This window comes from Eulemur rufifrons, chromosome 8 (assembly GCF_041146395.1).
Source record: "Eulemur rufifrons isolate Redbay chromosome 8, OSU_ERuf_1, whole genome shotgun sequence".
Taxonomy (NCBI): domain Eukaryota; kingdom Metazoa; phylum Chordata; class Mammalia; order Primates; family Lemuridae; genus Eulemur; species Eulemur rufifrons.
The window spans coordinates 112323642-112339021 of NC_090990.1; the positions used below are offsets into that span (position 1 = coordinate 112323642).

Consider the following 15380-nt stretch of genomic DNA (forward strand, 5'->3'; position numbering starts at 1 on the left):
TGTTTGTATGTACACAATGACTAAGTACTCTGACTCTATACATATACTTAACAAATAAGTTTTCAAAGTTTTTAGATCTCACTAAACCAAATTATACAAAAACCGTCTGTGATCTGAGAAGCTGCTGTCAATATTATAACTGGATATTATATATAATCTTGGCATATCAAAAATATTTACATTGCAGCCAACACATATGGTCAATGAATAGAAAAATTATTTATAAATGCACATATATTTACAATGAGCTCCCTTGGCAATAGGGACACACAAAAAAATTCACAAGAATACAAAAGCCTTCAACCTGGTACCAGTTGGTCAAGCCTGGGATTCTTGCCAAAGACCTTGAATATCAAAGCCCCAATCTCAACTATCTGCTTAAAACCACTGAAGAATCCCAGGCACATTTGCCAAAGGGCCCCAGAGTTATTTTTGCTCCTCAGAAGGCAAAGTAGAACAACAAAGGAGTAATGCTTTCTCAGGATCATTCTGAAGACTGGGACAATCCAGCATGGTAAGCAGCAATGAGACTCTTCCTGATAGGCAAATGGACACCTGGACATATCCCCACTGAATCATCAGCACTTTTGCCCCTTATCTTCCCTCTGCCAATGCCGCACATTTCGGTCATGTGTACCCATTTCTGTCAGCCATTGCCCTTTCTTCATTGGGTATATGCCCAAAAAAATGTGTGGCCCACTTTGGTGTGGTCAGATGTAATCGTAAACAAAGAGTAAAACAAATGCTGACTTGGGGTTTCTTCTGAACTCCGAGGTAGTAAATACAAAATTAATTAATGAGTCTTTGCCCAGATTTCATCCTCAAGTGAGTTTCACGTGCCCTCGCTACCATCTTGAATGTTCTGAGTCCTATTAAAATCAAAAGTGTGGTCCTGTAACCTGTGGCAGGACATGGGGGAAGCGGAACAATCTGGATTCCTCTCTGCCAGGCCCTCATTTTGATGAAGTTGTGGTGACTCAAGAACTGGCTGCTGGGAAAAGGGAGGATGAGGCAGGCCTAGTTCTCTGTTTACATTCCACAGAGGCCGCTGCAATGTTTCTGTGAAAGAGAGACAAGAATAATCAGTGGTGACCAGAAGTTCAACATTAATTTTCTAAAACCTAATGTCTTTTTAACCAAGTCCTCAAAGAAATAAAGATGTCCAATGTTCCTGAATAAGGACATTGAGATCAAATGTACACTTGCCATCTTCTTAGCCACAACAAAATAGAAACCGAACATGGTCTTTCAAACCTTTCCACTCAACAAACCTAAGCAATTATATACTGAGACCATGCTATGTATCATGAATTTTTATGTGTTATTTTAGTGGTTCTGCTGCTACAAAAATTTGAAAGTAAAACTCTTTAGACACACAGAAAAGAAATACAAGAGACTTACTGGTTTCCATATTGTAATGAAAGTTTCATGATACATAGATAATATCTTTAAATATATTATAAAAGTGTTTTAAAAACAATCATTCCCTTCCAACTTGTAGCATGTCAATAATTCTAACAACAAATAATCAAAAGCAGCTATATTAAATCAGATTATCTGCACTTTGGCTTAAAAAATACGCATTTCTCATTCTTATTTACCGCAGTTGTATGCTATTGTCCCAAGGACCGTGTACTAAAAGTTATATTAACTTCATGGGGCGAATTTTCGGAAAAAACAGCCAGTACCTATTTATGTATTAGAAACAAACCTAGAAATAATAATAAAAATAATACTAATAAAATCCATGCGAAAAGTAAACTATAGCAGGGTTTCTCAAGCTTTAATATGCACAGGAATAACCTGGGGATCTTGTTAAAATGTAGACTCTGATTTACTAGGTCTAGGGTGGGACTATGACTCTGCATTTCTAACAAGCTCCTAAGTAATGGTGATGCTGACAGTCCACAGACCACACTTTGAATAACAAGAAGCTAGAGTACTTTGGTAAAGAGTAGGCAATGCACCAAAGCACTCTCATTTTCTATTTCCTCACCTACAGACCAGATTAAAAATTAAAGTATCTCTAAGGTTAGAAAAAAGATGGACTGCATTTCTGGTTCTTCTTACACCCTATCTGTGTAACTCTTCTAGGACATGGAAAGATGGATTTACTGTTCGTGTGTTTCTTTCACCCATACTGAATGTAAAAATAAGAGACTAACTTCAATAACAGTACTTTTTCTGACCTGTACCCTCTTTAGAAATCTTTAGAGTTGGTCTTTTAAGAACAACAGAGCACATCTTAAGTCCCACATTAAATCATTTACTCCTGCTTGAACCAGCCATGGAAGTACCACTGTATACTTTGCCTTCCTCTATAAACCTATAGGTCTCACTTCCTACTCTATTTCCAGTGCTCTTCCATTTCAGGCTGACAGGAAATGAAAGCTGATTTAAAGCCTGGATGGACAGGAAGACATGCTCAGTAGTACCCTTCATGGTCTAGAAATAGAGTTTTGTTTCAAATGCCAAGTTATTATCAAATGCCTCATATATACAATATAATGTGTATTTCTTTTCTTGGGCCATGTGGGACAGAAGACACTATCCCAAAACTGCTTTACCACTTATGGACCTAATCATACCCATGGGATAAAGAAAACACCTGCCAAGCAATGCTGAGATTACTTACCTGACAGAACACCAACAAAACAAACCATTTTAAAATCTTCTCAGTAAAAATTTTCACAAAATTATGACCAAATTATATTATTTTAAATAAAGGTGGAAGAAAAAAATTATCAATACCTTATACGAAACTTTTTAAAAGCTATTTCTGCATCTTTGCAATTGTGAATTGTGCTGCTATAAACATTCGGGTGCAGGTGTCTTTTTTACAGAATGACTTTTGTTCTTCTGGGTAGATGCCCAATAATGAGATTGCTGGATCGAATGGTAGGTCTACTTGAATCTGTTTAAGGTATCTCCACATTGCTTTCCACAGGGGTTGCACTAGTTTGCAGTCCCACCAGCAGTGTATGAGTGTACCTGTCTCTCCGCATCCACGCCAACATGTATTGTTTTGGGATTTTTTGGTAAAGGCCATTCTCACTGGAGTTAAGTGATATCTCATTGTGGTTTTGATTTGCATTTCCCTGATGATTAGAGATGTTGAACATTTTTTCATATGTTTGTTAAGCCATTTTTATATCTTCTTTTGAAAAATTTCTATTCATGTTCTTTGCCCACTTTTTGATAGGGTTGTTCGATTTTTTCTTACTGATTTTCCTGAGTTCTAAATAGATTCTTATTATCAGTCCTTTATCTGATGTGTAGTATGTGAAAAGATGTGGAAACAACCCAAATGCCCATCAATTCATGAATGGATTAGCAAAATGTGGTATATGTATACCATGGAATATTACTCAGCTATTAGAAATAATGGCGATATGGCATCTCTTTGGTTCTCCTGGAGAGAGCTGGAACCCATTCTATTAAGTGAAGTATCCCAAGAATGGAAAAACAAACACCACATGTACTCACCAGCAAACTGGTTTCCCTGAGTGCACATTTGGGAATAACATCAATTGGGTATCAGACAGAGGTGGGGGCTGGGGGGAAGGGATGGGTGTACACTTACTTGATGAGTGCGATGTGCACTGCCTGGGGAATGGACACGCTTGAAGTTCTGACTGGGGGGGATGGGGGTGGGGGGAGGGGATGGGTGCATACCTATATGATGAGTGCGATGTGCACTGTCTAGGGAATGGACATGCTTGAAGCTCCAACTCGGGGGGATGGGGGGGCATGGGCAATATATATAACCTGAACTTTTGTACTCCCATAATGAGCTGGAAAAAAAAAAAAAAGCAAGCTATTTCTGTGTGGCCTCTGAATTTTCAATAGTGTGATCTTGTTTCCCCGACAAAAGCTGTTTTCATCCTACAGATGAAGACTTCTTTGTAATTCTAATATGTAAAAATCTCTGGCTCTAGTTTACACCAGTTAACAATGGCCAATTACTCCAGTAAACCAATTTGTTTGCTTCCTGTCAAATAAGAGTGCGGCCTATTTGATAGAAGGAAAAGTCAATTAGGTGAAAGTGAAAACAAAATAAACAACAACAAAAAAATGAACCCCTTACCACTGCTCATCTGTGTGGAGGAAAGTTTCTTCTCATTCATCCTATCATGGTTGGTGGGAAAGGCAGACAGCTCTCTGTCTGCTGATGGTATCAAGCTCTCCAGGGCAGCAGCACTGTGGGGAGGATGTGCTAAGTATGTCTCTTTGGGCATCTGGACCATGAGGCTGGACAGTGTCTGATCTAAAACATCCTCCTCAGCAATATAGGTATACGGACAGTATTCTCGGGTCCTGGAGTAGATGTTGGCATTGTCATAACAATCTGAGCAGATCACCCGGGTACCAGTGCCACCTAACGAAAACAAGGGAAAGAATCCAAATATCCTTCCATTAAGGAATTAGTTTTGCTAATCATCAGTTTTCTTCAACAGTTGTCATCATCATTATTGCTAGCATTTATGGAACACTTACTTTATAAATGAGGTGAAGTTTCAAGCTTTCTGTCAATTACCTCCTTTATTTTTCACAATATCCCTATGAGGTAGGTATTATTATTCCCCACATTACAGATAGAGTGACTATAGCACAGAAAAGTTAAGTAACTTGACCAAAGTCACATTGCCAGACTGAGGAACAGACACTTGAACCCAGGCATTCTGGCTCCAGAGCCCATGCTCTTGAATATTACACTGAATCATCTCTGTCCAGCCTGGATAGGTCATACTCAAATCAAAGGGAGCCAAGACAAGGCTGGAACTGTGCTATAAGACACATGCTTGGCTTAAGCAAAGTAAGGCAGAGAACAAGGAGTTATAATGATTTCACTTCATGAAAGTCCAGTTATTTTCATGAGTTAAGAGGTTAAGTAACGCCAACTGCTACAATCATCTCCAGAGAAAGCCTCTGACAGTCAAGAGCCTGACAAGTGTATGGTTGCCAAAAGTAAAGCTTTAATAATGAGCTCCCTGGACTATTATGTGCTTTGAAAACCGAATGATGAAGGAGAGAAGAGAGAGTGAGAAATAAAGAGCGAGTTACTTATTAAAGATCAAGCAATAGAATATTAGAACTAGAAGAAACCAAAGTAATTTAGTTTAACCCAGAAAGCGGTGTTATTTCCCACAAATTTCAAAGAGTAGAGACTTTCATATATTCTTTTAAAAGTCAGAAATACCCCTTTTCCATGAAAAGCCAAAGTAAAATTCCATTTATCAATTATATAGAAAAGTTCTATTGACACCCAGCCTAAAAAAAAAAATCTCTGAAGAAATGGAACAAATCTTTCATTTGTATGGTACTTGAAGTACCACACAGATTTGTTGAAAGAATCTATGAGAATCTTGGGGGAAGTACTTTATAATGTATTATTTCTTTACTTAAAAATGAGGAAACTAAAGCTTAGATCTTAATTGTTCATGGTCACAGAGCTGAAAGAGGAAGAACTAGGAATCAAACCAATTCTATCTCTCAATTCCCCTCCCTGTGTTCTGTCACTCCCCATGGTAGTGAAGGTGGTGAAAGGGTGGAGGGAAGAGATGTAGTGTTGAGATCCCAGGTTCGTTTAATTAAGAAATATTTTATATCTCTCTGATGTTCTCCAATATATACTGAAAACAACTGCTACTATCTATCTATCTATTTATTTATTTATTTGAGATGGTGTCTTGCTATGATGCCCAAGCTAGAGTGCAATGGTTATGCATAGGCCCAATCACAGCACACTATAGCCTCAAGCTCCTGGGCTCAAGCAATCCTCCCACCTCAGCCTGCCAAATAGCTAGGACAACAGGCATGTCCCACTGTGCCCAGTTTCTAGTTACTCTTTAAACTTTACTGAATATTTACCTGTCAGCAGGAGAAACAAACCTCCCCTGGACGTCATTTGAAGTACCCCATGCTTGAAAGGGGTAAGAGACACTTGATAAAAGTTTCCAGAACATTCCCTTCCTGTAATAACACAGGTTTAGGAGCCTCTACAGTGTACTCCAATCTCTCATTTAAGGATGATGTGGGCCGGGCGCGGTGGCTCACGCCTGTAATCCTAGCACTCTGGGAGGCCGAGGCGGGTGGATCGCTCAAGGTCAGGAGTTCAAGACCAGCCTGAGCAATGAGCGAGACCTCGTCTCTACTAAAAATAGAAAGAAATTATCTGGCCAACTAAAATATATCTAGAAAAAAAAAAAGTTAGCCGGGCATGGTGGCGCATGCCTGTAGTCCCAGCTACTCGGGAGGCTGAGGCAGTAGGATTGCTTAAGCCCAGGCGTTTGAGGTTGCTGTGAGCTAGGCTGACACCACGGCACTCACTCTAGCCTGGGCAACAAAGCGACACTCTGTCAAAAAAAAAAAAAAAAAAAAAAAGGATGATGTGTTTTTGCTTTCTATAAGATGATTTTCTTCTCTTGATAAGACTTTAGTCCAGTTCCATCCTAGTTTGCAAAAGGCTAAATGATTTCATTGAGTATATAATTTTTAAATATTGCTTCAGGTTAATGGAGAAATTACATACTGAAAAATAAACAATAGGATAGGCTGAAATTGTAACCAAGAATAACAAAGAGTCATTACCATCAGTGCCTTTGTGTATATATCCATTGACGGGAGGCATCAGTTGCTGATGACTGCCTGCCTCAGAGTTGCTGTACCCTTCCTGTGGCTCAGACAGTGTTCCTTGGGAAGACAAGTAGCTGGGAATGTCTGCAGGCAGATTGAGCTCCTCTGTAAAAGAGACATCTATGACTCTCAAATAAAGTTAGGCAGTTGAAACCAACATTCAGAAAATTATTTTGCAAATGTGTTCCACTTTGAAACTACTGGCTAGGAAAATGGCATGTACCTGGGACCCCAACAGAATTTAGTACTTCCTCTAAGACTATTTCTCACTAGATTTCTTATCAAAGCTTCATTTTAAAAGTATTACCAAAACCTAAAGATTAAAAATCTTATCTACACCCATACTTTCAAAATCTATCTGACTGGATCTCTTCTCTCGCAGGATTTCAGGGTTTCAGGGTGAGACTTGTAAAAGACTGATCTCAATTATCCAGCCTTATATTTAGTTAAAAAAAAAAAAAAAAAGACTGATCTCAATCATAGGAGCTCCATTTTTCCCAAAAGCAAAATTATAATGAAAATGAGCCTTAGGCATGAAAGGAAGAAGATGCACCTGTAATCCATTTATAAGAACAAAGTTTTGGGATAGTGTTTACAAATTCTTAAAATTATTCCTCAAAGAGGTTCTGTTATATTAAAGAAGTTGAACATTTTAACAAAAAATTTCCTTATACCACATATCAGGTAATATAAAACAGCTCCTAATTTTTTTTTTGTTTGTTTTTTTAAGAGATGATGTCTTATTATGTTGCCCAGGCTGACCTTGAACTCCTGGGCTCAAGTGATCCTCCCACCTCAGCCTCCCCAGTAGCTGGGACTACAGGCACGTGCCACCACAGCTGGCTCCCAGTTTTCTATATTTATTGTAAAATATAATCCTATACTACATTCTTTTGGGGTTTTTTTGTTTGTTTGTTTGTTTCTGAGAGAGGGTCTTGCTCTTCTATAGCCCTGGCTAGAGTGCAGTGGCGTCATCATAGCTCACTGCAACCTCAAACTCCTGGGCTCAAGTGATCATCCTGCCTCCTCAGTAGCTGGGACTACAGGCACGTACCACTACACCCAGCTAATTTTTCTATTTTTTGTAGAGAAACGTCTCACTGTTGCCCAGGCTGGTCACAAATAGACTACAGTCTTGACTTAAGTATAAACCTTAGGTGTCATCTGGGTACCACTCACCTGTGTTTGTGATACTATAGTCTTCATTTTTCCTTCTCATGTGGTATATAACAATGACCCAGATCAAAGAGGTGCCCACAACACAGCAGACCACAACAATGATGACAATGCCAACTGTGGTCCAGCCATCATCTTCATGTCCAATGCTACTCTGGGAAGAGTCACAATTTGGGGATGAAATGACATTTAAGTAAATGTGGCCACGTTCTGTCCCAAGGGTGTTAGACATAATGCAGGTATATTTCCCAGCATCTTCTAGTCCAGCATCTACAATGATGAGAAGCTGGTTGGCTGCAGCAAAGAAGTGTCGTTCTGTCACCAGCAGTGGTCCATCATCTTTAGTCCAATTGAGGCGAGGGGCAGGACTCCCTCCAGCTATGCACTGTAATACTGCAGTCTCACCTCGAGTTACTGTCTTATCTTCCAGAGGTCTAATAAATGAGGGTGTCTCTAACAGGAGAACATTTAAAAAAAATAAGTTAGGCAATTTTGTTCCCTAAATCCTACTGAATTAGACTAATGAGAGTATGATGAAATGAGCACTTTCATATACTCATGGGAGAATTAAAAGTTAATGTTTTAGAAAAACAAAAACATCAAAAGAGCCTAAATCTTATCTCAAAAATTCCATCTTGGACAAGCTATCTTAGGTAAGAAGTTCAAAGATTTAGATATTTTGTCTATTACAAAATAAGTTGTAATTTTTTTTGGAGAGACAGGGCCTCACTGTCACCCAGGCTCGAGTCAGTGGTGCGTATCGTACCCCACTGCAGCCTCTAACTCCTGGTCTCAAGTGATCCTTCTGCCTCGGCCTCCCAAAGTGCTGGGACTATAGGTGTGAGCCACCAATGCCTGACCAGTTGTAATTTTTAATAAAGGCAAATATCTAAAAACCTACCCGATTAAGTAAATTATAGCACAGCCACATGACATTTTATGAAGACTTTTTTAAATGACAGGGTAACCCCTGTGATATAATATTAAATGAAAAAAGGTAGGGATACTTAATTACATAAAAACGAAGGGAAATGCCGTGGCTCACGCCTGTAATCCTAGCACTCTGGGAGGCCAAGGCGAGAGGATTGCTTGAGCTCAGGAGTTCAAGACTAGCCTGAGCAAGAGTGAGACCCCATCTCTACCAAAAAGAAAGAAAAAAAACCGAGCCAGGCCTTGCAGCACGCACCTGTAGTCCCAGCTACACGGGAGGCTAGGGCAGAAAGACTGCTTAGAGCCCAGGAGTTGAAGGCAGTGAGCTACAATGATGCCACTGTACTCTACCCAGGGCAACACAGTGAGACTCTGTCTCAACAACAACAAAAAAAAAACAAGGCAAGTGAACACCCCTCCTTACAACCCCCCACCCCTTCATATTTTAAAAAAAAAAAAGAAGGGAAAAAGTCTAGAATATGCTAAAATCTTTAGCAGTGTTTAAGTGAATTTCCTTCCCTTTTCTTAATTTTCTGTATGTCTTCAGTTTTTAAAACAACAAACTACTTATTTTTCTGATTACACAAGTAAACAACATAAACCACAAACTTTAAAAAAAAAACAACCTAACATCTAGGGAAATAGAGAACTGGAAAGTAGAATTTGTCTTGGATTTGAGTTCCATGAAGAAAAGTATTCTAATAAGAAAAAACAAAAACAAGCTATTCAGGGGAAATTTTTAGGAAAAAACAGAAAAACCAAAATGTTTTATCAGAACATAGGATTAAGCAAGCTCACTGAGAGGAAAAGAGATTACTTTTTTTTATTATAATAAATTTTTTCAAAAAAATGAACTATGGGGAACAACCGTTACATTATCTTAGGTTCTCTGTGAAGCCATACGTAAAGCAGTATGAAATGGCTGGGATACTTCAAAGAAAAATAGAGGAATTCTCAGTGTAAACTCACTGAATAATTTTTAAAAAATACATAAAGTAGAAACCTTACAGAGGGAAACATAAAAGTGTTAAGTTTGACAAAGGAATCTGAATTTTCAATTCATGTGATAAAAATCCCTACTTTTGCCCACATTTTCCTACATTTCAGTTATCTGACCCACAAATCTCCTAGACTGGACATAACCCTGCATAAAATAGCAAAATAACAAATACGCAAGAATCACAATAATCTCAAAATTATTTTTCTTGTCATTAAAACCAACAGTAGCTCCCAAAAGGCTCCAACAAAAGCACAGATCCATTGAGTAGCAAACGTACCTAACACTGTTAGTGAGGCATTTGCTGAGAGGCCCCCTGCTATATTTTGTGCCATGCAGCTGTAGATTCCCATGTCTTCTATTTTCACATTGGCAATAAAGAAGACATCATCTTCGGGCATGACATGCATCCGTCTTTCTCGAGCTGCAGGAAAGTCAGTACCACCATCTTTCTGCCAGGAAATCTGAGGAGCAGGGTGTCCTTCTGCAGCACATTCTAATCTGGCCATGGCACCAGTGCGAATAGTTAGATCCATTGGAGTTTTCAGAAAAGATGGCATCTCTGTTCCAAGAAAGATCACCAAGAAAAAGTGGGTGGTGAAAAAATCACACATACACATATGCATACAAATACACCTTAAAGAGTCTAGCAGCAAAACCCCAACTGTTATAATGCTCCATTTCTTTGAGAAGACATGCTCTCTCTCTGGATTGACAGTGAATATAGATTTAGAGGCCATGTATTCTCCCAGAATCTCAGAGTATCTAGAACACAGTTGACAACTAACTCTTTTAGGATGCATGACACCTACCTGATCATCTGATGGAAACAGGGAAAGCAGAAGGCCACAAACCTTTCTGAACTCCATATTTTAGAACCTGACATCTACTACAACCCCCTCACATGTATAGCTAAACAGTACTTCACAAATTAAAATCTACAAGGCTGTCAAGGGAACTGGATGCCAAAACAATTTATGCCTTCAAAAATCTCATTAAGAAACACAGAAGCGGCCGGGCGCGGTGGCTCACGCCTGTAATCCTAGCACTCTGGGAGGCCGAGGTGGGCGGATCGTTTGAGCTCAGGAGTTCGAGACCAGCCTGAGCAAGAGCGAGACCCCACCTCTACTAAAATAGAAAGAAATTATATGGACAGCTAAAAATATATATAGAAAAAATTAGCCGGGCATGGTGGCGCATGCCTGTAGTCCCAGCTACTTGGGAGGCTCGCTTGAGCTCAGGAGTTTGAAGTTGCTGTGAGCTAGGCTGACGCCACGGCACTCACTCTAGCCTGGGCAACAGAGTAAGACTCTGTCTCAAAAAAAAAAAAAAAAAAAGAAGAGAAAAAAAAACAAAAAAAACACAGAAGCAAGACACAAGCACATCTTTCAGCTGCACAAAGCCTAAAATGTTGTAGTTAATCTCATAAGCAATAGAGAAATCAAACTATTCTGGAGAAGTTTTTTTGCAGCCACAGGGAAGAAGAACATTAATTTCAAACAAGGATTGTGATTACATTTAGACAATAACAATGATCACTGGACCCAGAAATGTCCTAAATACTTCTATTAGAAGGCCCATCAGGAATAAATTTCATAGTTTTCAGGAGAGATGTATGGTTCTAGAAAGAAAATTGAGAATTTCAAAAGAATGTTTTAAAAAGCATAAACAGTGAAAGTAGTGTATATCTCCTAGGTCTACGAAATTTACCCTTCAATCAAAGACCAATTAGAGAGACTAAGTGGGCAGACTGGCTAATCCAAAAATCCCACCCACTCAATACAGCATCACAACCTAAAGGCAACAGTAAGATTCCCTCCTCTAATGTCAGGTTTAGCCTAATTTTTTTTTTATCAAGTGATTTAAAAACTGAACATGAAAAATTCTTCTAAACTAAAAAACAAAAAAATCAAAGAGCATAATTCCTTACCATTCACAGTCAGTCTGGCTTTCTGAGAATAATTGGAACCAAAGTGATTGGTAACAATACACTGATACTTTCCTTCATCTGTGAAATTCACATTGAAAAGATGTAAGATACTGGTATATTCCAGAACTTCTCCAGCTTGCTGCCGATAACGAACAAAATTCTCAATATCCACATCATAGAGGAGTTCACTGTCTTTGCGCCACACAGTGGACATGGGTGAATCACTGCTGCTCACTGCAGTGCATATCAGAGTCACGTTCATGCCTCTTAGAGCAACTGTGTTTTCAGGATGTGTCCTCATCTGTGGCTTGAGAAAATCATCTAAGGGGAAAAAATGCAGCAGTAGCCAAGTCAGTTATTTATCTTTGCTTCTTAAGGTTCAATTGTAAAACAAATACTGTCAAACTGTGTGTTCTGTTTACAACATGGCATATTAAGGTTGAAAGCAACTATAGCACTAGAGCCCAATTCCCTTGTTTGTTTACTTGATGGGGAAAATGAGGCCCAGAAATGTCAAGTGACTTGCTCAAAGACTTGTGAGTCAGTGGCAGAACCTGGACTGGAACTCAAAGTTTTCTGACTTCAGGATTCAGCACTCTTACCACTATCTCTTACTGTCACTTGTGTGCTTAGAATGTATTTTTTAAGGATCACCAGTTATTGGGGAAAAAGAGAAACCTTATATTAGAATCTCAAGACAAGTTCTAATTCTATTACCCTGTGTGTATATATATATATATATATGTATGTATATAATACATACATAAACATGTACATAACCACTACCTTTTCTATGTCAATGTAGAACATGGGGATTATGAACTTATATTTCACAGGGAATACCTATTAATAAAACAAATTATTTGAAAGTACTTTGTATGTGCATAGCTTTTACCTAAAATAGTAAAAAATTCCAGACATGTCAAATGTCTAAATCAAGATTGGCTTAAGACTGGCTAATAAAATATAAATTCATAAATAAAAATATTATTTGACTGATTCAGAGAAGCAGGTATACGAATTCTTAACCAATATCTTCACTGGGTAACATTTCATTGTGCCATAAAAGTGAAAAGTGGAAAAGGAGCATAAAATATATAGTATGTCTACATTTAAAACTGAGTCAAAAGGGAATGTGTGGATTCCTATAATGGCTGCTTCCTAGAAGGCTGTATCATATGGAACCTCTTGGCCTTAGCATCCAGAGCTCCAGGAAAGGAAAAATTCCAAGTCAGATAGAATTATATATACACAATTTCTTTGGAAACTTCAGCCCTCAAGATTCCAACATCATGACTTCAGTTTCAACACAATTGCTCTCAGTTCTCATTTCACTGTTTTTGGTACTGCCTGTTGTTGAAGCAGTGGAAGCTAGAGATGCAAATGCTCTCTCGTTAGGTGTGGTTCTCAGCGTTACAGGCATTTGTGCTTGCCTTGGGGTACTTGCATAGAAAAGGACAGATGTGAGTGACTTTGAAGGGCCTCCTGAATCAAACCTTGCCCTGAAAACTTTTATGTTGAGGCTAAACCTGAACTTTGGTGTCTGAAAGTTTCCAAGCAACAGTAAATAGGGGAGTTTCACATTCTTTGTTGCTTCCCTTAAAATGGGAACAGACTGATATATAAATGGGAAAATATGTTTTCTTCACAAGTAATGTACTAAAAAGTATAGACTATAATTTGCATTTACTTGTTAGAAAGGCCGTCAAAGAAGTAAGATGGCTGAAATTTATATATGTAATATATTGTAGTTTTAGAATTTTCAAAGCACGTGAAACAGGAAGGAAGCTTTTGCCTAGAATCCGAGGAAATTGCCACTGTTAAGTTATAATCACTCTTCTTGAATTGTTGAGGAGTCTCTTCTCCATATTTTTATTAGATTTTTGTTTTATCTCCCAAGTTAATAGTGTATTTAGATACCCCACAGTCAGCCAAAAATTGAAATGTTTATTACTAGGTAAAAAACATTTAGGAAAATATATTCAGTGTATCTAATATTGAAATGGAAAAAAGATGTAATTAAAAAAACTGAATATTAACATGGAAATAAAGAGATCTAATGTAAAAAAAAAAAACCCTTATATTAATTAACATCCTCCTGGTGAGAAGTACTATATTAAATATAAACCCGTATGTTGGAAAAAAAAAAAAAAAACAGGAATGTGTAGCAATGTAAGCAGAATTTAATCTTTAGATTCTTTATTTTCTTCTTTAAAATTTGTTAAAACAATGGAAGTACTTTGTGGGCCTGAACTGCCAAGTGTCTCAAGCACCTTTAAGTGGATTGTGAAAAAAGATCTGGCAATATATTAATACAGGTACCCAAATGAACAGAGATACTAGTGATATGCAACACAGATACAATGATCTAAGAGTTCTCCTATGTAAAGCTAAGAATCATTCATTTCACTTTAAACGAAAGTTAAGTGTAAAGGAAAAATTTCCAAGTTGCGAAAGTACAATATAGTTCATTATGTGAAATTACAAGTGTTAGAATCAGGACAACTTGCCTATGACTATCCTCCTCTTCTCAAGGAAAAAGCAAAACCCTGCCACTTTAGTCTTAAGAAACTACATCAAAAATACAAACTACATGAAATCAGTACATTCATACATTGCTGGTGACAACATAAACTAGAGCTATCTTTTTGGAAAATACCTGGTGTCACTTTCCAAGATCTACTAAAAATGTTCATGTAAAAAAAAAAAAATCATATTTTTTTGATTCAGGAATCTTACTACCAAGGCCAGGCGAGGTGGCTCACGCCTGTAATCCCAGCACTCTGGGAGGCCAAGGCGGGTGGATCCTGTGAGCTCAGGAGTTCGAGACCAGCCTGAGTAAGAGCGAGATCCTGTCTCTACTAAAAATAGAAAGAAATTAGCTGGACAACTAAAAACATATACAGAAAAAACTAGCCAGGCATGGTGGCACATGCCTGTAGTCCCAGCAACTTGGGAGGCTGAGGCAGAAGGATCACTTGAGCCCAGGAGTTTGAGGTTGCTGTGAGCTAGGCTGACACCATGGCACTCTAGCCCGGGCAACAGAGTGAGACTCTGTCTCAAAAAAAAAAAAAAAAGGAATCTTACTACTGGATACTTATCCTAAAGTTAATAATGCCTGTAAAAGGGAAAGGCCCACACACACATTCATAAAAATGCTATTATACTGCCATTTAAAATGATCACCTAAGAACGCAAAGGAAAAACACTGCTTATGAAATATCAAGTCACAGAATACAAAATTTAATCCATTATTACAAAAATATAAAATGTAATCATTGAAACATGGGTGGGAGAATAACACAGAGAAATAGAAATAGATGTGCTAGTGGGAAAGCCTTCTGGGTCAATTTTTTAAAAATTCTTTTGTTAAGATAGTAAGTGTGTAATATATAAAATTTTAAAGCAAAAATACAAACCACAGACAAAATCTTTCAGATCCACATTCAGGATGTTTTGTCCCGCTAGCCATTCAGGGTGTGCACAGCTTACATTCACAGAATGTTGAAAGTTATTATCAACCAGCCATTGAAGAAACCACTTCAAATGGCAGTCACAGAGCAAACTGCTTGTGTTCAGAATCCTGCAGAAAAGAAAAGAGGAAAAGTACCCTTTGTTTTACTTTTCATTATTAATTCCTTCAGCATTAAAACCTTACTACATACCTATGCACTTTCCTTGCCAAAAATGTTTAACCTGTATCTAATCATG

General features: G+C 38.1%; 1 protein-coding gene across 1 annotated transcript in view; it reads right to left on the bottom strand.

Annotated features, from left to right (window-relative positions):
- Positions 1 to 239: 239 nt before the first annotated feature.
- Positions 240 to 15380, bottom strand: part of LRIG2 (leucine rich repeats and immunoglobulin like domains 2) — a 50973-nt gene continuing 35832 nt past the window's right edge. The window contains exons 12-18 of the mRNA XM_069478960.1: positions 15089 to 15252; positions 11670 to 11990; positions 10020 to 10301; positions 7816 to 8265; positions 6592 to 6741; positions 4088 to 4378; positions 240 to 1059 (exon numbers count right to left, since the gene is read on the bottom strand). Coding sequence (XP_069335061.1) covers positions 833 to 1059; positions 4088 to 4378; positions 6592 to 6741; positions 7816 to 8265; positions 10020 to 10301; positions 11670 to 11990; positions 15089 to 15252 — 1885 coding nt within the window. The 3' untranslated portion in view covers positions 240 to 832. The remainder of the gene's footprint in view (positions 1060 to 4087; positions 4379 to 6591; positions 6742 to 7815; positions 8266 to 10019; positions 10302 to 11669; positions 11991 to 15088; positions 15253 to 15380) is intronic.